Source organism: Zeus faber, assembly GCF_960531495.2.
Source record: "Zeus faber genome assembly, chromosome: 6".
Classification (NCBI taxonomy): Eukaryota; Metazoa; Chordata; class Actinopteri; order Zeiformes; family Zeidae; genus Zeus; species Zeus faber.
In genome coordinates this window covers 19753929-19775632 of record NC_137201.1, presented here as the reverse complement: position 1 = coordinate 19775632, position 21704 = coordinate 19753929, and the positions used below count along the sequence as shown (strand labels likewise).

The 21704-nt window shown below is 46.9% G+C and overlaps 2 protein-coding genes across 2 annotated transcripts; one reads left to right on the top strand and one right to left on the bottom strand.

The window, feature by feature from the left end:
* Window positions 1–191: 191 nt before the first annotated feature.
* gas2a (growth arrest-specific 2a) lies at window positions 192–16274 on the bottom strand. The gene is made up of 8 exons (XM_080002636.1): window positions 16217–16274; window positions 12020–12179; window positions 9671–9801; window positions 7012–7153; window positions 5254–5317; window positions 4916–5114; window positions 4610–4717; window positions 192–1524 (listed from the first exon to the last, which is right to left on the bottom strand). Exons 2-8 carry the CDS (start codon window positions 12162–12164, stop codon window positions 1300–1302), a joined length of 1014 nt encoding a protein of 337 aa, XP_079858762.1. The 5' UTR covers window positions 12165–12179; window positions 16217–16274; the 3' UTR covers window positions 192–1299.
* Window positions 16275–17960: 1686 nt separating this feature from the next.
* On the top strand, window positions 17961–18980 carry fancf (FA complementation group F; the record flags this gene model as incomplete). The annotated part of the gene is made up of 1 exon (XM_080002853.1): window positions 17961–18980. The coding sequence occupies one exon, from the start codon at window positions 17961–17963 to the stop codon at window positions 18978–18980; it is 1020 nt and encodes a 339-aa protein (XP_079858979.1).
* Window positions 18981–21704: the final 2724 nt, after the last annotated feature.

Here is a 21704-nt window from a genome sequence, read left to right as displayed (position 1 = left end):
TTAGTAATTAAAGCAAATCACCAATCTCTGAAGTTAATTTGAAGTGACAACTGACAACAAGCAGATATTTTAACCAATCTAAATAAAAGGATGTTTTCTCCAATGAGTCATTTCTCTTGAAAGGCGGTATCTCACAGAGAAATCAGAAGTCTGCAGCTCAGTTCAGTACAGTCTAAAAGCAAGACGAAAGCTCTGTAATACTATGTTTATTTGGTCCCTTTTCTCAGTTCAATAATCAAGTTATTATAAGTAGAACAACTTTTCAAGGTGAAGTCCAAAGGCTCAGAACACGTCCAGCAGTCACTGGGTTTGACACCTCACCAAAAGCATAAAAAACATTTTTTTGTAAGTCTTTTTTTTTAACTCACACCCGGTCACACTCAACAGGGCTAAGGCATTACTTAAAGAATATTAAACTACAACTGTTAATCATATTCTCCTATTGAGGTTTGTTCTCCCAAAAGTGGAACTGTTTCTCACAAGCAGAGGTGGGTCGTGGTAACATGTACTCAGATACACGTACTTCAACAATCTCTACTTTGTGGATTTTAGCGTATATTTGTACATTTACTGAGTTACATTGGCTTAGTCTGTTGTTACATCTAAAAAATGTTGATTTTGCTTGGTCACATCCCTCCTTCCTCCAGCAGATTAAAACTTTTAACTAATAACAGCTGATCAATTCCACCTTCCAAAACATAGAAACATGAATGTAGAAATCAGTAAAGTCATTTTAGTGAAGCTGCAGATCTTGAAACTTCACGCTTTGAACGAAAACACGCTTTGATTTGAGTTATACCTTCCCACCTCCTCAAGTTGTTCATTGGAGAATCACTTTGACTTATTCTTGGGTTAAATTAATATCAGAGTAATGGCATTTTTAATTGAGTATATTTTGGAGTACTCTACCCCCTCGGCACACAGGACACATATTGCTTTAATTACAGAACAATCTGTAGAAAAGTACGACCTCACTTGGCCGCTCCGCTCCTACCTTACAGGTCATAAAGGCGTAGTTTTAAACAAAATAGAGTATACCATTGACCATGACGGGAAGCAGAAGTCAATGTTCTTTTCTAGTCCCGTTTGATTTTGGAATTTCAGGTTCAAACACCATCACAAACATTCATTTGCAGGAACTTTGTTGGGATGGCCTCTCTGGAAAAGGTCTCGCCTTCCCACGCTTGGTGTCGCATGGACACCTCTGCGTGGGCGCGGCTGCTTCCGTAGCGCGCTCGGAGAGGTCTACGGCACAGAAATCCTCCTTTCCTTGCCAGCCTTTTTGTGTGGTCTCTGCGGTCACTTCTTGCCGCGGCCACAGTGGGCGGCCACCACCAGGTAGCCGTCCGGCGTCAGCTCCTTGATGTCGGGCATCTTGCTGCTGCCGCCGCCGCCGACGGGCCACACCTTGCCCTCAACCCGCGAGATCTGCAGCATGCGGCACGGGTCGTGCTTCAGCAGGTAGCTCTCGAAGGTCTCCCAGCCTCCGCCCACGCGCACCATCACGTGCTTGTTGTGGAGCATCTGAAAAGGGAGCCGGGACAGAGGAAAAAATGGTGATGCTCTGATGGGGCTGCACGGATTGACACCTTGATTGAGGCTTTGAATCTGAGGCGGAGCTCGATGGATGAGCAGTTCAGGTCGGCTTTTCTGTCTGTTGGAGAATTCTCACTGCGTGGTCGACGAAGTTAACCTGTTCGCTATAGGAAACAAACTGAGTAATATGGATATTTAGTCTGCAGAATAAAGAGAAAGATACAGATGCACTTCAAAACAGTGAACTGATCAGTCTGCCCTTGCGCCTACCGAAGAGGGTTTTACACTGAGATATGTGTGACATTGGTCAGATGTCATTCACAAGATTATGCCCCCACCCCAATCATATCCCCGGGGGTTTCTCTCATACAATGATTTAACAGTCAAACTCCAGTAACAGATACAAGCTTACTATGCTATAAAACAAACCGCAAAGCTCTGTCAATCCCCCTGGAGGTTATCCTTATCTCCAAACAATGTTTAGTGAAGATGGAATGTGGCCTGGTCTTGTGACTATACAGTATTGTTGCTGAAAAATTATCTTCAATGTGAGCTCTAAATGACTCATTAAAACCCAAGACATTCTGCTTTAAAAGCTACGTAACATACAAAAAGATGGCTCTTGTCTTATATAGAACATATGAAACATCATTCAAAGCGTTGATCATCTGCACTTTCCCCTCACACGTCGAAGCTGCTTGATGGATGTGGAAGACCTGCGACTGGCTGATGTCCCTGTAGAGTCTCCTCCCCATCTCCTCGCAGATGAATCCTACCGCCAGGCGACAGACTGATACGTGTCACAGCTTAATCCATGCTTCTCAAGACATGTTTCAGAATAAAACCCACTGACACCACCACCGCAAAACATCTTTTAATTGGTCCTTTAAGGTTTTTTATTATTTATGGAAAAGGCTTAATTAGCTACTGACTCCTGAGTATTAAGCTGATATCCTGTTTGGAGTTCAAGGATCAGATGTTCTAAGGTTATTCGATTGCGATATTAGATTTGCAGGATTTGGCAGCCATGCTGCCAAATCTTGGCTTTCATCCTTGAGAGCGGCAGTGCGCGAACACTGGTCTGCGTCCCAGCACTGGGCCGTGGAGTGGAGTGGAGAGCAGTAGGGTGTAATGCTATTTTTCGGTCTTTCATTAATTTATTAACAAAACCTTGAAAACATTTAATTCAAAAATTTCAGGGTTTCGGAGCTTCCGCGTGCCAAGTCTGCCAGAGCCTGATCAGAGAAGCATCTTCACCAAAACCTTACTGGAATTAAATCAAAACAATCTTGATTTTAACGTCAAATTAGAGGTCACAGCAATAAAACAAGGACATACACATTTTGTTTTTACATTGTACAGGCTATGGGAAAATGGTGGAAAGCGACACTAGTTCAGTGAGAGAGATGTTGAAAGAAGGTCGTCCTCCTGCACTTCACAGTAAATGATTTGTGATAAGAAGCAGGGAACACTAACTCCTCAGAATTTCCCCTAACCCTGGCCAAACAATGCACGGAGCATTCTTGCCGTCAGCAGCATGACATCAAACATTTATAAGCCTCTTAAATGAATCAATTCGGAGGGCGTTGGCAGGGCAGTGTTTCCAATCACCAGCGCCAGACCCCCGGGCTCTGTTACTGGGACATAATGGGACTGTGTGGTGGAAGAGGGTTTCAATCATGCCGCCATGGACAAGGGCCCTGAGAGAGGAGCCTCGGGCGGCGGGGACCCCGGAGAGGCACCGGGGCTGCGCTGGGCCGGGATTCCACACAAACGCTGCCGTGTTGGTCGCTCCCCCTCTGTCCAAGTACAAATATCTCATTATTGTCGGCAGAGTCAGGGTCAGCCGCTACGCTCGGTCTGCAGCGTTCCAGGGAGGGCAGAAAGACTGTGACCCCCCCCTTCCCTGTACACTTTCTTTTTTCAGGGGAGCCAGCTGATGGAGGTGCAACCATTTGGGGAATGTTAATGAAAGTCTTGTTTCCACTGAAAAGCGATGACTGAGTGGCACAGAGAGCAGACACGGGTCTAAAAGATCCCTCCATGTGTTCGTTGCAGACTAAATCTACACACTAAGGAGCGTAGAATGCACTGCAGAAACCAGCAAACCGGGACCATTCATTTCCCATCATTTGTCCTTGGTTGCCCAGCAACAAACAGACAACTGAAAAAAACCCACCTTTTAACAAGCACTCAGGAATGAGAACCATTTCTTTATCCAAATTAAAAAATACCTCATGCCAACATTCCCCTCGCAATGATAATTCTGCCATGGTCGCCCCTGCCCCATCAAATTTTTCTCTGCACGGTCCGTGAAAAGGGGCTTGTTTCCCCACACGGCACACTCCCAAAAACTGTAATACCGTCTGCTGCCACCGCAGGGCACCACAGAGTGTGTTCTGGTTCCAAGCCTTCACATCCTGAACACATGACTCTCACTCCCAGAGGTGTGAATCGTTGTGGGTTGCCAAGTAACCAGGATCCCAGGGGCACCGATGCTACTTCACTAATCTGAATTAGTCCCCATTTACCCCAGACCCCCCCTGGTACCTCTTTCTGCCTCCATTCAGGGAAACATTTCCCCCACTAATAGACGCTGTGCAATGCCGGGCTGGGAATCGTGCCACACCTTGTGCTGTGTCATATGGAAAAATGATCTTTTCTCTCCGCGGTGTAATGACTTGGTCTTCAAACCTTCTGAAGACACCTTTTGTTTGCCTTTGTAACAGTGAGACCGCATTCTCTCTTTGGAGATAGGCATCGCTGGAATAGCATTTCTGGTGAATGAGACCTCAGGGCTATTTCCTGCATTGCAGAAACAATGGACGACTTTCATCTCATAGGGCAGCCACATGCCAACATACTGCCAGACGCAGGGAGGGGTCTGCACTGAGAGCACAAACATTGTGCTTATTGAATCTTGAAAAAAAACACAGATTCAGTTTTTTTCGATGGGACTTACGGGTGAAAAAGCGACAGTGTTTGCGAAATTCTTCACGTTCAACCACAATTCTAACAAATTCATGACTGAACAGTTGAGTTACTCCTTACTCCATCTTCATTATGTACGCACCCGAATGAAGAGCATCTTCTCCCCAACACGGTACCGGCCCTGGGACTGTCTCTCTACGCAGAATTTATTTTGACATCCGCACGGAGGATCCTCCGAAATATGTTTCACCTGAAACACACACGGACACACTGCATATTTAGTTTATTTCGAGGAAAGATGCTTGGTTACACCGTACGCAGAAAAAACATCTGCCCGGCCTGTTTAATTCATAATATGTATATCGATCTAGATGTACATTCTCTTGTTATATCTTCCATTGGAGTGCATAGAAATGCAAACAACTCCATCTGGGAGCGGCCGACTCACAGCGTCGTCCAGCAGCTTCCCCGTGCTCTTCTTGCTGGATGTGAATTTGGTGGGAGAGGGGGATGGGGACGGAGAGGAGGGCGGAGATGAGGAGAGGGGTGGAGCCGGGGATACAGGTGATGGAGGAGGTGGAGGCGCTTTCTCTTCCAGCTCAATCTCCTTCTCTAGTTTAATAAGACCCGGAGGCTCCACTTTGTACCTGTAATGAGAAAATAAAACAGGATCTGCTCCCAGTGGCTCAGCACAAAAAAACACAATCACAGTCGCTATTAAAAAAAACCCCAAAAAAACAAAACAGCATTGTGCAATAATAATATGAAATATGAATAAGAGCTTACCGCAATGCTATTCTTCCCAATTCTAGTAGACAGAGGCACACTTCCCGAGGTTGCTTGTGAAGCACTGGAGGGAGGGAGAGAGAGGGTGTTAGAGAGAGAGACAGAGAGAGAGAGCGAGAGAGAGAGACGGGGGGCGGACAGACAGATACAGAGGGGGGAGAAGAGAGAGAGAGAGAGAGAGAGAGAGAGAGAGAGAGAGCGGTGGGGAGAGACAGAGACGGGGGGGGGGGGACAGACAGACAGGGGAGAGAGGGGGAAAGGGAGGGGGAGGGGAGGGGAGGGGGGGCAGATGGACAGTCAGACAGACAGACAGACAGGTGGGAGACAGAGGGGGGGTGGACAGACAGACAGAGGGTGGGGGAGAGGGAGACAGAGAGAGAGAGGGGGAGAGAGTGGGGGGGGGGGTGTCTTAAAAATGGCTTCCCACACGGGTGTTGTAGATCTCAGCTGAACTGAAGGGTTATGGTGACGATGAGCCTCTTTGATGCACGAACACTGATACGAACACATGAGGTGGAAACGACCACGTGATCAAATACAGTGAATGAGGTTCATGCGTCCGAAGAGCCATCGACCGCAGCGCCGCATTAACCGAAACCAAAGTCGGGCTTCGTCCGACCTGCTCGGGCGTCAGAGTGGACGGTGAGGCAGTGGGTGGAGGGTGGAGGACACAGATGATGGTGCACACCATGCAACAGCGAACACGTCCACTCATAGCAAACCTGCTGGAGTTACACCTGCCGCCCAACGGACAAATCCATCCCAAGCAGGTACGGGAAACAGGGAAAGAGAAGAAGATGGTCGTCAGCCTTTGTTCCTCGGAGGAACCACGTCAGTTTGAAAAGGTCTCGCGACTCCACCTCCTTCGCACGCCGGGGTTGAGATGCCGACTGCCGCAGAACGCCGTGAAGACGGGGCGAAGGCTTCCCCGAACGGCGTCAGGTCTCGTGTTTATTTTCCGATCGCGGTGCCGCTCAGGAGCCATTTTCCTGCACGATAACCCGACTGGGTTCCTGGTTTCTGAAAGTCCTCCGCGAGGCACCTCCAAAGCCTTCCAAAAAACATTTTCTCCGACTAACCACCGACAGCAATAACAAGTAGATTAGAGAGAACATTTGTAAAGCCGCGGATGCCAATAAAATGGGGGTTTCGGCAGACGGGGTAAATCCGATGTGGTCTTTGTGAGAGGGTGTTGCGGGGAAGTTTGTTTTGATTCTAAAGTGCTACTTTGCTTATATGCATCAGATCTATATTCCCAGAGTGGGTCCCCCTGGGTTTTGTGTCGATGTCACAGGGGTCGGATCAGAGCTCAGAGCTTGGAGAGGGGACGGGGAGAGGCGGGATCACGTAGAATCAGACCGATCACACAGAGAAGATGGGGGATCCGAAGCAGTGGCGACAAAAACACCAGATCACGTCCAGAACGCTGACACATGGCCTGATTCTGATTCTCTCTCATTGAAATAAAGTCACACAGATCATCTGGAACAGGATATACATCATGACTATGATGTATATTATGGTATATGACGACCAGATTACATGGAGGATTGAATGCGTGGCGTAGGGAGCCAAATTTCGGTACTTCTCTTCAGCGCCAGGAAGCCAACACAATGTCAAATATGTTAATCTAACAATAAGATCAGATAAAATAAGATAACACACGATAAAAAGTCATCGATCCCGGGTGAAAATCCAGCAAATTCGACAATAAGTACCGACCCAAACATATCAACAGTCGCACTGCCCCTCACTCACCTAATCCCTCGGACTCAAACAGGCAGGTGTCCCCCACCCCAACTGCCCGGCACCAGGCCAGAAAGTTTGCCGTGTTGTCGCGGGCGAAGAAGGATCCTGAAGGCGCGCTGCGACGACACGGGATCCTGCGACGGGGCGTCGTCTGCAGGAGACAGAGAGGGAATGATTAACGTCATATATACTCTATATAATGTATATTCTGCTAACATGTAAAATACTGCATTTTGTAGATTTGTATATCTTAAATATCTGGTTTCTTTTTTGTATGTTTTGACTATTTATATATATATAATATTTATTTAATCTTTTATTTTTCCTTTTTTTTTTTTTTTATTCTATTTTATTATTATTTTTATATAAAAAAAATTCAGACTGTCAAGCTTTTTTATTTTTTTATACTAATGGTCATGTCACGCACCAAACCTCATCAGAAACAACATTACTCGTACATGTGAATGCACCTGGCGAATAACACCGATTCTGATTCTGAAATAACGACAGCGACCAGCGAACGTCCACAACATCGCCATGTGGTCGTCCCGCCCCAACCCCCAAGTTTCCATCAGAACTGGGGAGGCACGCAGATTTCTTCTCCATCTGCTCAGTCTCTGCTTTCAGCCCTGGATGAAGAACCTCGTCTCCGCGCAGATCAATATGCAAGATGGCGGGTTCCAAAAACCAGGGCTGTTGTACCAGCCCCCACCCTCCTCCTCCCCCCTCCACGCAGTCTGCTCTGAGGGAGATTTATGGCATTGTGGGTTTTTTTTATGCAGGATATGTGAGTGTGCTATGGGAAAGGTATAATGAGGTCATGCTGAAAATATGCAGCTTTTTTTGTGAGGATTATTCCTTTCTTTCCAGACTTTTTCTGGAACCTTTTTTTTTTTTTTTTTTTTTGTATTATGTCGAATTACTGATTAAATAATGATGCCCACATGGCCGTGCACGTTCCGCTGAAACATTTACCTTAATTACGTTAGAGTTGCTGCTGAGGCTAATCACTGCCACCTTCAGTGCGTCTAACAATAGCAGAAAGTTGATCGTGACTTTGGGAGATTGGAATGAGCTGGACCGGGTCCAACAATGGCAGCTATAAAATGAAAACATATGGGAATATTTTGCTTGAAAAACACTACGATGGTCAGTAAGCCTCCCGATCCCTTTGGGATTTGGCATTTTAACCTCACCCACCGCATCCATTACCTCCTTCAAAGGAGGGGACGGGCCTCATTAGCGCCCTATCTTCTGTCGATAACTTAAAATCGAATGGATCGGGAGCAGTGGGTGCGACTGGGTCGGCATGTGGTGAAAACGTGATGGGGGAACGTACACACACACACACAGTGTGAGTTCAAGCGTGACTGATGTGAACACGTGGGCGGACATGTGAGACACAGCATCCGCAAAGTGATAACGAGTTGGATTCTGTCTCCGGCGCGCCATGTGACCATGTGTTTGGGTTTGTGAAATACCAACAGTAAGATGGTGGGATGAATGCTGATGGACATTAAATAGAAAAGAAGACATTTGCACTGGACTAGGCACAGAATAAAGAGAACGCCGTCTTTAAGGGATCGCACCACAGAGAAGTGAAACATGCCGTGCTTTGGTAAACGGCGTCGGGCACATTTCCTCGATATGGGAGGTTTGTCGCAAACAAAACACAGACTCGCATCTCCGGTACTCTCTCTCTCTCTCTCTCTCTCTCTCTCTCTCTCTCTCTCTCTCTCTCTCTCTCTCTCTCTCCTGGAAGGATTCCTCCCATTTAGGTCACAGGAGATCCGTGATCCGTCCTCTGAGCGGACCTCCGCCCGCTTTCCCCTGCTTCCTCCCCCCTCTCCGCCTCAATCAATGGGATTCTCTATTTCGGTGGATGACTCTAAACTCCCACGGCCATTGACCTCGAGCACTTCCCCACATCTGCGCTGCTTTGCTCGCACTGGGATCAGGAGTCCCACGTCATCGGCGGAGCCGCAGCTCCGACGCGGACAAGGATCGATAACAGAAACCTTCTGTTGCTTCCTTTACTCGTTCGGGAATCAAGAAATGATTCATGAAACGTCGAGCTCCGGCTTAAATCAACACAATCACGTCGCTTTGTGCGGCTTGTGTTATCTAGGAAGTCAACTATTTTACACTGTATTTTGCCTACTATTACATTAATTTATTATATGTATTGTGACTTGAGTCTCCCTATGGATGCAAATGGTGGAGTCTGGATGCGTACGCTGTAGACGCTCAGTCTATACTGCTGAGTCTAAACACGATACCATCGGTACTACATAACCAGATATTACTCTGACGCTTGGAGGAGGGTGGAGGACCATAACTCAGTTTAATGTGTTATTTTTACAGGAAACATGTAATAAGAGATGATAAGATGTGCACCAGATTCCTCAAAGAATAAAATATCTCGCTACGTGGATTGCGGAGTGGAGCTGTATATCCGATTTTTCAGCTGAAGACTCCCAAAACCAGGGAGGGATTCTGTCCAAATATATTTCAAACTGTGCTTTCTCTATAGAGTCTCCGGACAATTTCCTGACAATCCAGCTTGGCGAGAATCACATCCATGACACACTAGGGAGCGACGCCGGACGGAACCGCGTGCGGTTTGTGAACCAGTAACACCGCCGCGTTCCGGAGCCGACCCCAGCACCTTGTTGTTTCCGGGGGACGGCGGCTCGGCGTGGCTCGGCCCGAACTTCTCCTGCAGCGTCTCCGCGAGCTGGCACAGCAGGGAGCCGTTGTCCAGGCGGTCCATGAAGCTCTCGGCCGTGATTTCCTCACCTGAGCGGGGGGGTAAAGAAAAAACACACACACACACACACACACACACACGTGACGACTCTGAACGGCCAACCTGAACGATGACATCATTTGAATTCTGTCAGTTTGACCTTGGACCCGCAGGAAGCCCCCCTTTTCCGGGGGAACCCCTGGCTCGGGCTGCGGAGCCTAACGCTGCGGATCATGCGATTACGCAGCGCGGAGACACGGTGACAAATTCAGAAGCCGAGCGGACGTTTTAATTTGCGCGACTTATCCCTCCCCCGCTCTCTCCCCCTCCCTCCCCCCCCCCCTCGCTCAGATAGATCGGTGATCAACATGTGGTGTCCAGTTGACTGACTTCCAGACGACCATTCCTGCTCCGTTAGATCATGCTGAAATAGGAGGTGGTGGCAGGGGGTGTCTGTGGAAAGAAACGGGGGGAGGCTTTTTTTTTTTTTTTTTTTTCCTGTGTCTTATTGGAGGAGGGGGCTCGGGGCACGGGGGTTTAATGAGTTCCAAATGTTTGCAATTCAGGCAAAAAAAAGAGAAGATTGAAGGCTTGAGAAATAAGCTGCCGTCTGATTCCCGTGCAACCTCCAGTCCTCCTGGCTGGAGAAGGAAACCTATTCCTGAAACTCTGGGAGGGGATTCGAACCTCCGATAATCAGCCTCAAACGTGGGCCGCTCCCTGTTGGCTCACCAGCACAACGCCAGCGTCCGTCCGAAATCCGACTCATATATTCCCTTGATATGAATGTTGTAGAAAAATTGGGTCCCCCTGGTAAATGGCGGCATCCTTCCATACTGAAGCAGCGCATTTTCAGACTTGATGGTACTTGGCTTGAATTTACTGGAAGTAACTGGCGCTTTGGCCAAAATTTTGATCCAATAAGTTCATAATTGGAGAACTACTTTTGCTTATGCTTGAGTTGAGCTCTGTTTAAAGTGACGATGCTCTTTGGCTTGGGTGTGATTTCTGAGTTTTCTACACACCTATGGTTAATATTACCGGCATCCTACTGCAACAACACGACCACGCCTCACCTGTTTGCACTTAATGACACTCTAATCTCCCGGCGTAACAAGTCAAACACACCTCTGTAAAAAACAGTGCTTAAGTGCTTTCAAAAGTAGATTATTTTTTTATCAGCCAAGACGTTGAACAAAGGCAGAAGGACAAACAGCTTAAACAAACGGATAGTAACCAGCTTCTATTTTCTTAAGGGATCCCTATCCACCTCTCTTGGCAAACCGCAGGGATTCGTGCCTCAGCTGGCTCCAAGACAAACAGATAGACAGAGAGAGAGAGAGAGAGAGAGAGAGAGAGAGAGAGAGAGAGAGAGAGAGAGACAGAGAGAGAGAGAGAGAGAGAGAGAGAGAGAGAGAGAGGGGGGGGGGGGGGGGGGGGGGGGGGGGGAGGGAGAGAGAGAGAGACAGAGAGACAGAAGAACCGGAGAGGAACGGAGAGGTTTTGGATCTAGGTTCAGGTCAGCTCCATGGAAGGATCTACCAGTCTGCATGATGCATTACACGGTGTAATGCTTAATGAAGTCTCTGCTGATGGTGGCTCCACTTCCATGGACGCTGCACTATTTAATGAAACCCATTATTCAATGAATATATTGGAGTGCACGCGGAGATGGAGGGTGCTCCGTGCATTCTGGTCAGTTTGGAATGAGCTTTCGGATCAATTCCAGCATCCCCAAGGTGCCTCCAAATCAGCCACACCAGCTGAGCTAAGGGTGAAAATATGTGAATGGTTCTTTCTATTGTGGTCATTTGTAATCACTTCCTTCTTAGGACTTTTGAACTTCTCTCAAATAATTCAATAATGAGCACCAACAGATTTTATTAGCCATGTTAGTGAAAAGCAAAAACTGTTAAAAAAAAAAAAAAAAAAAAAAAAAGAAAATTCTATAAAACTGTGTGTCTGACTTTCGGTTTACTGCTATAGGTTGGAATAATGACTCGTAAAAATATCTGATAAGATGTGTTGTTCCTTTAGAGTTCACTCAAGTTCCTCCCACTTACAAGTGAGTGAAACCTTAACTGTGTGTCATGTATTCATGCACATGTGTGTATGCACCTGTGTGTGTGTGTGTGTGTGTGTGTGTGTGTGTGTGTGTGTGTGTGTGTGTGTGTGTGTGTGTGTGTGTGTGTGTGTGTGTGTGTGTGTGTGTGTGTGTGTGTGTGTATCTATGTGCAGTGAGATAAATGCCGTGCGTGCCTGTCTCACCAAGCATGCTAGTGAGCCACAGCGCCAGGTCCTCCTTCATGGGCAGCAGACTGGCCTCGTGTCGACTCTCCAGCCACTGCTGGTAGCGCTGCATGTCGGTGAGGCCGGGCCCGCTGTGCTGCTTGGGGCTCAGGGAGCTGCACATGGTGCCGTCCAAGGCCTGCGAGGAGAGAGAGAGAGAGAGAGAGAGAGAGAGAGAGAGAGAGAGAGAGAGAGAGAGAGAGAGAGAGAGAGAGAGAGAGGGAGGGAGAGAGGGATTTAATCCGAGAAGGACTGCCGCCGTCGGGATCCTTTATTCTATACGAGCGGGGAAGGGGATGGTGGGCCGCCACGAGAGGAGAGCACCGAGAGTACCGTCATCCTTTTGGCAAAATCCTGGCCTTGCCTCGGTGTGGGTTACAGTGCACCTAATGACATGGAACATTCCCAGGAAGCCTAATAGCCTTGGTCAGGCCCGGTTCTCGACTGCTTTGATTGGGGGCAGTAAGAAATGTTTATTGGCATATTCACATGATGGCGGTGGGGGGGGGGGGGTCTATTTCAGTTGCCATTTAAGTTGGAGCTGATCGCTCGCGCCCAAATTTACCAAGATAACAAACCTGACGCCAAGGGTTATGTTACAGTAGCATGGGGACTGCCGATATGAATTAGCTTTCCGAGTTCCTGTGGAACGCAGCGTCACTTCCCCCCGTCTCTCAATCCGTTACAAACTCGGAGCGCTTTCTAATCCACCCGGGAGGGGGGCAGTCTGAGAATTTGGTGTGGCATTGCCCCCCTGTGCCCACGCCTAGAACCGCCCCTGACCTCAGTTCTAATCCCACCACTCACTGACAACAGGCTCATTCATAGCAGACGGAACTGCACAGTCTCTTTTTCAGGTGGCTCCCTTGTGCAGAACGGCGGGTCTGCTACGATGACATGTAATAATCTAAAACACTCAGTAGAGTTTAATCTACACATCAGAACACGGCATCCAGACGACAATTTTTATCAGTCTTTAAATGAATATTTGATGGCTTTTGACGGCCCTCAGCCGAAAAAAATTGATAACGCTCCACTCCACGGTCCAAGAAACGATTGCACTGTCTATTATTCATAGCAATCTGACTCAAGTATCAAGTATCCTGAAATAATATTTTATTAAGCTGTGTTATTGCCTTCCCCTCCCCTTCAAGGATCAGTGGATGCAATACAAAGCTATCTGCTTAAAAAGTGAAGGGATACAATTAATGAGGTGTTGCCCAGTCTTTCTTTGTGACATTCTTTGTATGAGCTATAAACTTTAAACTTTAAGATTTTTACTCCAGATGAATAACATTAATAGCTGTGCTGCTAGGAAGAGTGAGTGACTTATAAAAAGGACTGGGCACTAGATCTGAGACCCGAGCGGGCTGAAAAAAACATCAACAACTGCACGGTTTATTTTTATGTTAAAACTGGGGTGTTGGGCTCGGCTCCCAAAGTATACCATAACATGGTTAGGATTGAAGCGGACTCTAATCGGCTCGGCAGACATGCTGGAGACAGCCTGGAGGCAGGGGATGGTGACATCATCAGGACGTTTTCTGATGGCTCCCTCGGGTCAGATTACTCTGGTGGCCAAATCGACTTTGGATACCGTTTAAACAGTAGACCACTTCAGTGTCAGAAAGCGGCAGCGGAGAGTTCTTCTGAGAGGAGATCCAAAATGGCACCAACGCAGTACGGGACACGGTTCAACCTACTAGGTTTTCATATTGATAAACACTAGATTTCGCCTCTCGCCCGCCAACCTCCTCATCTGTATTTTGAGCTGTACTTGATTTTTTTTTTTTTCCTCGTAGTCAAAACGGCAACAGGGTAGTGGATGCAAATTCAAACGAGGATGGAAAACATCTGGCAGGATTGGTTTAATGTTGTATCTTCCAACAAACTTAAGGGCCCATTGACATACAATGCAATCGAAAACACGGGCCACAACACCAGTGACTGGTGCAAGCAAAAACCAATCAAATCCAACAAGTTCACACACAGTTAGTTGGTATTTAGCGAGTATTGAGGATGTGCAAGTTGTGCAATCTTATCCTTCCATTTTCTCCACCTTGATTTCGTGGTCAGAGGGTTTGGAGTCGAAACACACCTGGCCTAACACCCTGAATGGGACATCAGTCCATCGCAAGGTCACGCACATTCACACCTAGGGGATCCTTTGCTCTCCAATGAACCCGATCTGCATGACTTTGCTTCATGCAAACGTGTGGTGAAGGACCCGCAACAGAGCTCTCTGGAGCGACGAGGCACCGCTATGGAGCCAACCCTCTCTAATATAAAACAAATTCCAACAATTTTCCTTCCTCCACTGGAAAGCAATTTAGACTCAACGGATGGCAAACAATCAAGGTTTTTCTTTCACCCTGGAAACCGAGGGACTGTGACACAAATGCGAGGAATCTGACCTCCACAACTTCAGAACCCATCAAGGGCGCTGAACAATAGGAGATCTTTTCCGATCTGGCGGGAGGAGCCGAGCTTCCGTCGCACCTCGGTGCTACGCCGCACACAAGGACCTTGACGTCCAGACCAGGTCTTATGTGTCCTTGTCTACACATCCTACACACAGCAGCTCGGCACTGGCACGCAGGCGTTAGATTCCCACCATGCACTATCTGTTAAAATAGGACATTATGGCTGTATCTTCAACCGTAGATTACGTTTAATTGGCCTTTATATCCCGTTCTTTGTTAATGTAAAAACCCAATCCCTCTGATGTGGTCAGTTAATTTCATCTTGATTTCAACATGAATTTCCACAACTGATTCTTTCTCAATATAACTAAGGATAAGCCTCCGTCCTGTCCTCGTGGAATCTTCCTTATTTCCCCAATGACATGGTCCTAAAGAAGCAACCAGCTGTGACCAAACATACCTGGATCCTCTCACCGTGCTGCGCGTTGACCTCTTCAGCTCGGGGCCAAAAACAAATATTCAACACTCTGCTATTATATGCCTCTACGGGCTTCCCATTTGTTATTCTCTTACTAACCCAGTCTCAGCGATAAGCTTTTTTCAGACGCACATTTATTTGGCGTAAAAGCACGCCAAGGTCTGCTGGTGACCCTGCACCGCGCCGTCATAACACACCGCAGTTGGCTCCGGATGAGGAGAATATGGGAATCTCAAATGCTGAGTCACATCAATTAAAAATCAACAAACACACGCACCACTTTGTGTCCGTAACTTTCACTACAGCTCAGTTCACTCTGACTTCCCAGCAGAAAACCGATCTGGGCAATGACTTAAAAAAAAACAACAACTGTGTGAGTTGTATATTCAGGTGTCAGACTGATAGGAAATGTCCAGTGCCAGTAAAATATAAAACAAAGTTGAATTTAATGAAAAAAGGGTTGTTTTTTTTGTTATTCTTATCTAGGCAGCAGCTCACATCTGGTCCATACCTATTTTCATAAGACTAGAACGTTGTTTATTGGTGTAACAGATGGAATGCCATGGAGCTCTAAGTCATTCTGTGCTAATTCACTACAGTCTAATCAGATTACACAGCGATGACAGCCTGTTATTCATCCCTTGGACTGAAGAGCTGCACATTGGCATTGGTAATAAAAACGGACCCAGTGTGATAACAAGCAGAAATGACTGTGCAGATATCATATTACACATTACAATGCCCTCACATTCTTCCCCGTTATGGCTTTTATTGTTGGAAATTTGTTTGAAGGCTGTTGTTATTGTAGATTTATCTTCAGTAGCAGCTGCAACTTAATCTGAACTATGTTATTGGAACTATATTTAACAAAAAGTCATAAAACACTAATTTTAAAATACTAGAATACTTTTAAATACACGACTCTCTGAAAGCCAGTTAAACGCCCACTTCAACTCCCGTAAAATGACTTTAACCCAAATAACAGAAGCATGATTCTAATTAAAGTGGGGCAGAGGGACTTTAAAACCGAAATAAAAAGTCAGAATAAAGAGTTCTAAAGAATCATTGCTTCACACACCGACACACCCCTTTTAGGAGCGAGCAAAAGTTCCGATAAGCTCCATAATAATAATAATAATAATAATAATAATAATGAAATATCTTCCTTCAAACACAATGTGGGGATTTAACATTTGGACATCAACACCGACCAGACATTTCAAAGGGGAAAGCGGTGAGTTAATGCGATGCAATGCAATGCACCGTGGAACTCACCTGCAGGTCAGGAGGCTGCAGACTGTCCCGCGGACCCTCCGTGCATGCTGCCCTGTGAGCGGCTCGGAGGGAGAGGCTGCTTATACCGCGCGCACACACCCAGGGAGATGGGAGGGATGGAGGGATGGAGGGATGGAGGTCTGAGGGCCGTGCCTCCTCCTCCCGCACACGCCCCAGTGTCACTTGTTTTTATTCCGCGCTACTTTCTCAACTTTCTGTGGGGGATTTATATTCCCCAGTCACAGTTTTGGGGTAATTGGAATTTTTTGCACGATTTATTCAAGATTCAAGCCCATTTAGCTCATGTATTTGTAGATTTGGGATGATGCATTTTCCATGTGCGTACGCGGCAGCGTAAAGGGAAAAGTCCAAGACCTGCGCAAAACAAACTGCGAAAAATGTAAAAGAATTCCAAATTAGTAAAACAGATGTTTACAAATAAAACAGGAAGGCAAAAAAATTAGCATAAAATATTAACGTGAACTATGATGAATGCAAAAGGGTGTGTATGTATGTACACAGTAAGAATTAAAACAAAATAGTATTTTCACAGTAGGTGTTATTTGTGTTGGCTGCGCTGTTTGACTTCGTGTTTCTTGAAGCTGCGCCCCAGGAAATAAACCGTTTTCAGTTTGTTTTCGGCGACTTTTACTCTGAAGTAAAATATATCGATTGGCAGATTGGGTATTCGCTACTGCGCAGGCGCACGCCTGGGGGGCGAGCAGTGAGCTTCCATTCATTTTGTTATTTGATATTAATATTTGTTATTGAATTTATATTTGTGGACTGTTTACCGCATAGACATTGTATTTGTGGGACTGAAGACAAAATATGATCACAAAATACATATTATATAGTAGTGGTCGAGTTTATTGTGTTTCTCTATCTCTTGAGAGTTTCAAGAGTTTCTTGTTTATATATTTACATTTATGTAAAATACATTTGCTTTAAGCAATATAAAATGATTTAAACATTGGCTTAGCATTTGGTTTACCAGGCATAAAAAAGTACGAAACGGACATTAACGTTTTTATTATTATGATTTATTCAACCTTTATTTAACTAGATGAGAACTGAGATTACAATCTATTTTGCAAGAGAGACCTGGCCAAGAAGGCAGCACAAAACAAGATACACAAGGTTACAAGCAAGGACAACATAAAAAATAAAATCAAATAAAATAAAAAAGGACAATAAGCACTCATTGGTGAACAATGGTAAAACAACCCAAATAAAATCTTCATGTGCGGGAAATTAAGGACTAAATGCAAATAATACTGTTTCTATGTGGAATTCACCAAAGGTACTGAAATCAAGCTGTGGAATGTGGTGGATTAAACGCCCAAAGTCTCCCAAACCGAACATGCTTCAGTAAATACAGATACCTGAAAAAAAATGTACTCCAGTACAGTAACGAAATACTCTTACTCCGTTCCTTACACCTCTGAGTATAAATAACACCGTTCTTTCACTTGTTCTGCGGCGGCTTTTACTTTGAAATAACGGCAGAGTTGAGGCGGCCTGCTGCGCAGGCGCAGGGCGGAGAGCGAGCGCGGCGCGCGCTTTGCCTCTTCCTGTTTGTGTCCGGCGGTTTGGACTTTGTTGTTGTTGTTGTTGTTGTTGTTGTTGTTGTTTCAGTGTTTCCCACGTGGTGCGTTGGGATCCCCCGCCCCCGTTAAAGCACGTCTCGCCACACTCCGGGGACGCCGCGCTGTAGCTCCCTAGCCCGGGCGGAGGGCGCCCCATGGAGGCGGTTCTGCAGAACCTGCGGAGCACGGCGGAGCTGCTCTCCGTGGTCCGGACGGAGGCCGTGGGCCGGTGGGACCCCCACACCGTGGACAGGGCCTTCCAGTGGGCCCTCTACTGCGAGCACCTCCACGCGCGCTTCCAGGCGAACGCCGCGATACGTGAGTCGATGGAAAAGCAGCTGCGGGCCACGAACGGGGTTTTACGGGCGGCGTTTCCGGGCCACACCGACCTCCGGTTCGCCGACCTGTCCCGGTGTCAGCAGCTGTTGCTCGCCGGGTTGCTGGGGAACCCCGCGGTGCCCGGGCCCGTCCTGAAGCGACTCTTCTGCGGCTCCGGCCCCACGGACGCGGGCGGAGGCGGTTGCCACGGCAACCAGCTCGTAGCGCGCAAGTCCGCGTGCAAGGTTCTCGCAGCCATGGCAACGGGACCCGACTCGGCCCCTGGTCCCGAAGCTGAGGTCCAGGGAGAGATGCTGATGGAGAGGCTGGGAGCCCTCGGGGAGGCTGGGGCGACGGGGACGTTTTTAGACTCCTGGCTCCAAAGCTGCGAAGAACCGAGCACCGTCTGCCCGGTTATAGCAGCGGCTCTGAGGAGGAGAGGCCCGAACCACGGCCCCGCGGAAGGTGGGTCCCGGGACCTTCTCCTCGACTGGTCGCAGATAAACGAGACCCTCCTGCAAACGATGTGCTCCACGCTGCCCAGCGGGCACCTGGCGGGCCTCCTCAGGGACAACGTGGCGTTCCGGACCGTGTACCGCGGGGTGCTCAGGGGGTGGGCTTCGCAGATGGTGTTCGACGTGGGCGGAGGGGAATGGGTGCGGGCAGGGGCCGCCGTGGGAGTCAGCTTCAAGACGCTGAGCGACGGGTTCCTGTTGCTGTTGGGGGTCTGCCCGTCACTGAGAGAGGATGTTGAACAGGAGTTAAATGTCCTGAAGGTGTCGGACGGAGACTTCGATGTGAGGGGTCTGAGCGTCTGGGGGGATCTGCTGTTGGAGCTGAGAAAGGACAGCTCCTAATTCTGTTCAGCTTGTGGTCCAAGGATATTTGACATGCAATAAAAAAACACTATTTTTTTTACACTCATACGAGTTTTTAGAATGTCTCTAGGACACCAACATGGGACTGTTATGCACTAATTTACGTCATTTTCCTACAATGAACTCTTCATATTTGAAAATAGAATATAATTAAAAATAGACTTGCTTCAAACTGTGATAAACGCATACTTTGTATGGGTCAACAGGAGTTATATCACAATTTAGACTGCAGTACAACCCTCTTACATCATTTATTTGTTTATACAGCTTGCAGGGTTGCACAGATGGTAGCATTGTATGTTCCCTGTAGTCATTGGTTGCCTGTGCCTGCATTTGGTTAAATTGAAACTAAATGTCATGCATTGAATAGTTTACACCCTGCTAACGTGTCCCTGGAGACAGAGGGCCTCACGCAACATCATACATCTTACTATCAAATTAGTATACGTGTTACAAAGACATTTTAAAAATCTCCATGCATTTGCTGATTTGTGTTGTCCTATTCACACCCACTAAAATTATACCAATATCTCTAAACAGCTTGGCATTAAAGTATTAACACAATGGCAAAGCCCCCTAGTAAACATATTTAAGCCTCCTTTTTTTTCAAACCACAGGAAGTATTTAATTGATTCTGCTTGTGGTAGGACAGGTTTTCTATCCAGGCTATTTTCCAGGAAGGATAACAAAGGGGTTCAGGTACAGAGAGTCCCATTCAACTTTTGATTTTCTCGCGCCATCTGTCAGCATCGCCTCTTCTCTGGCCTCAAATTCAAACATTTGGTCGGCCGCGTGCCAGTCATGTGACTTGGCTCCAATTCACACATCCCCCTCCCCGCTTCACCTCTGCTGCTCAGGGATCAATTAGGCAGATCGGGCATCTCCAATCAAACCCTGCTTAATGACCAGCGTAGGACGTCACACCGCCAGTCGCAGGGCTACAGCACCAGACACTGTGGGAAGCAGGATAACGTGGCCATGGCTCGTTTAACACACACACACACACCCGCACACACACCCAAAAGAAACATACACAGGCAGACACGGGTCACTGAGTACGGGGCGACGTTTACAGAAGCAATTTATTTTCAACCAATGAAGAACATATGCATAGAAACACCAATATCACCTATTCTCCATTCAATTCAGATTCATTACATTTCTTTGTATTATTTATTTTTCTACCGGGCATTTTACGAAATTTTTTTTTTGAATGATGCAATTTATTGTAGATTGCACATTCGTTGAAATAACTGATTTAAAGCGTAACCTACACGATCCCAGTGCTGTTAGTCTTGACTGCTTGACATGTTGAATTTAAGTGTTTCCTGACGGACGTGGACAGATATTTTTCCTTCACACCCTCCTTTCACACCACTCCACATTGCTGGCAGAGCAGGAACTGTGGGAATGAGTCACATGTCTGACTTCACATCCACCAAAAGGAAATTTTCTGCCAGTGTGGAATCACAGTCGGACCACCCTGCACCATCATCCCTCATCCCTGGGGTTTTAAAGAACGCGATGTCGCTGTGTACACGAACGCTAGAACACGTGGCGGCCGAAGCCGATCCCTTCTGTGGCTCTTATTAGGTGAGGCAACACGTTGGGTTTCAAATCTTGGCAGGAACTTGGGTGAATTTGCCGAAATCACTTTTCACTCCTGTCACAATCGAAAATGAGGCCAATTTACGAGTGGAGGAAATGCAGTAACGGTTGTGTTCTCTGTTTGTTAAAACAGTAGCTTTCAATCCTTTATCATTATTCATAAATATGAACAAGAGTCAGACTGCTTCAGTATCCACACATCTAAATGGTTGATCCCTCCCTCCTTACAGGGGAAAACCAATACTGCTGGTTCTAAAATATGTAAATATATTCTTCTGGCAATAATGTATGCCCATATTTAACAGTGATTTTGCTTTGTGAGGTGTTTGCTGCCAGCGCATATTGGAATGTCCTGATTTTACAATGTCATCCCCTCAATATCTTCCCCGAAGCATTATGGCTCCGTGCTTTTGTCTTTCATACGAGGGCTGCTTCTCGTCGGCCATGAACCAGTTTTGTGTGAGACGTGCTGACGGAGCCTGTTGTTCGCGGCGTTCCAGTGGGTGGTGGTGGGGAGTATTCATTAAATCTCAGGGCCGGCCCCCATCTGGTGGGCTGAATGGGGCGCCCGCACAGGGGGGGGGGGGGTGCCCTCCCTCGGCACGTGGCTAAGCTGCAGGGATCAGTGACGGATCACGGAGGCGGCAGGGTCCTGGAGGGTCCTGGAGGTTTCCTGCTTCACACCTGAGACCCCTCGCTCAGCCAGATGAAGGCCGAGCCTCCTCATCGTCACCGCTAGGATTCTCAGACAAAAGAATGAGCACTGATATTGTGCCCATGCATTTAAAATCAAGCTGGAAAGGAATAGTAGTAGTAGTAGTGGTATAAAAAATGGTTATGTATGATCTGAAAAATTATTATATAATACATTTTAACACTGTTGTTGCATAATTTAAATTTCAATGGATAAATAAGGGAATGGGTGTTTGGTCGAAAAAGAAAAGGAAATAATTGTCCCTGTTTGTTAATTGTGAAGCAATAGAAAGAGCCACACCCATATGAACATGTTATCTGTGCTACTTGAAGATTGTGTTATCAGATTCACCAAACAGGGGTAGCAAAAGATACGTTAAATCCTGCTCACCCTCGAGAGCA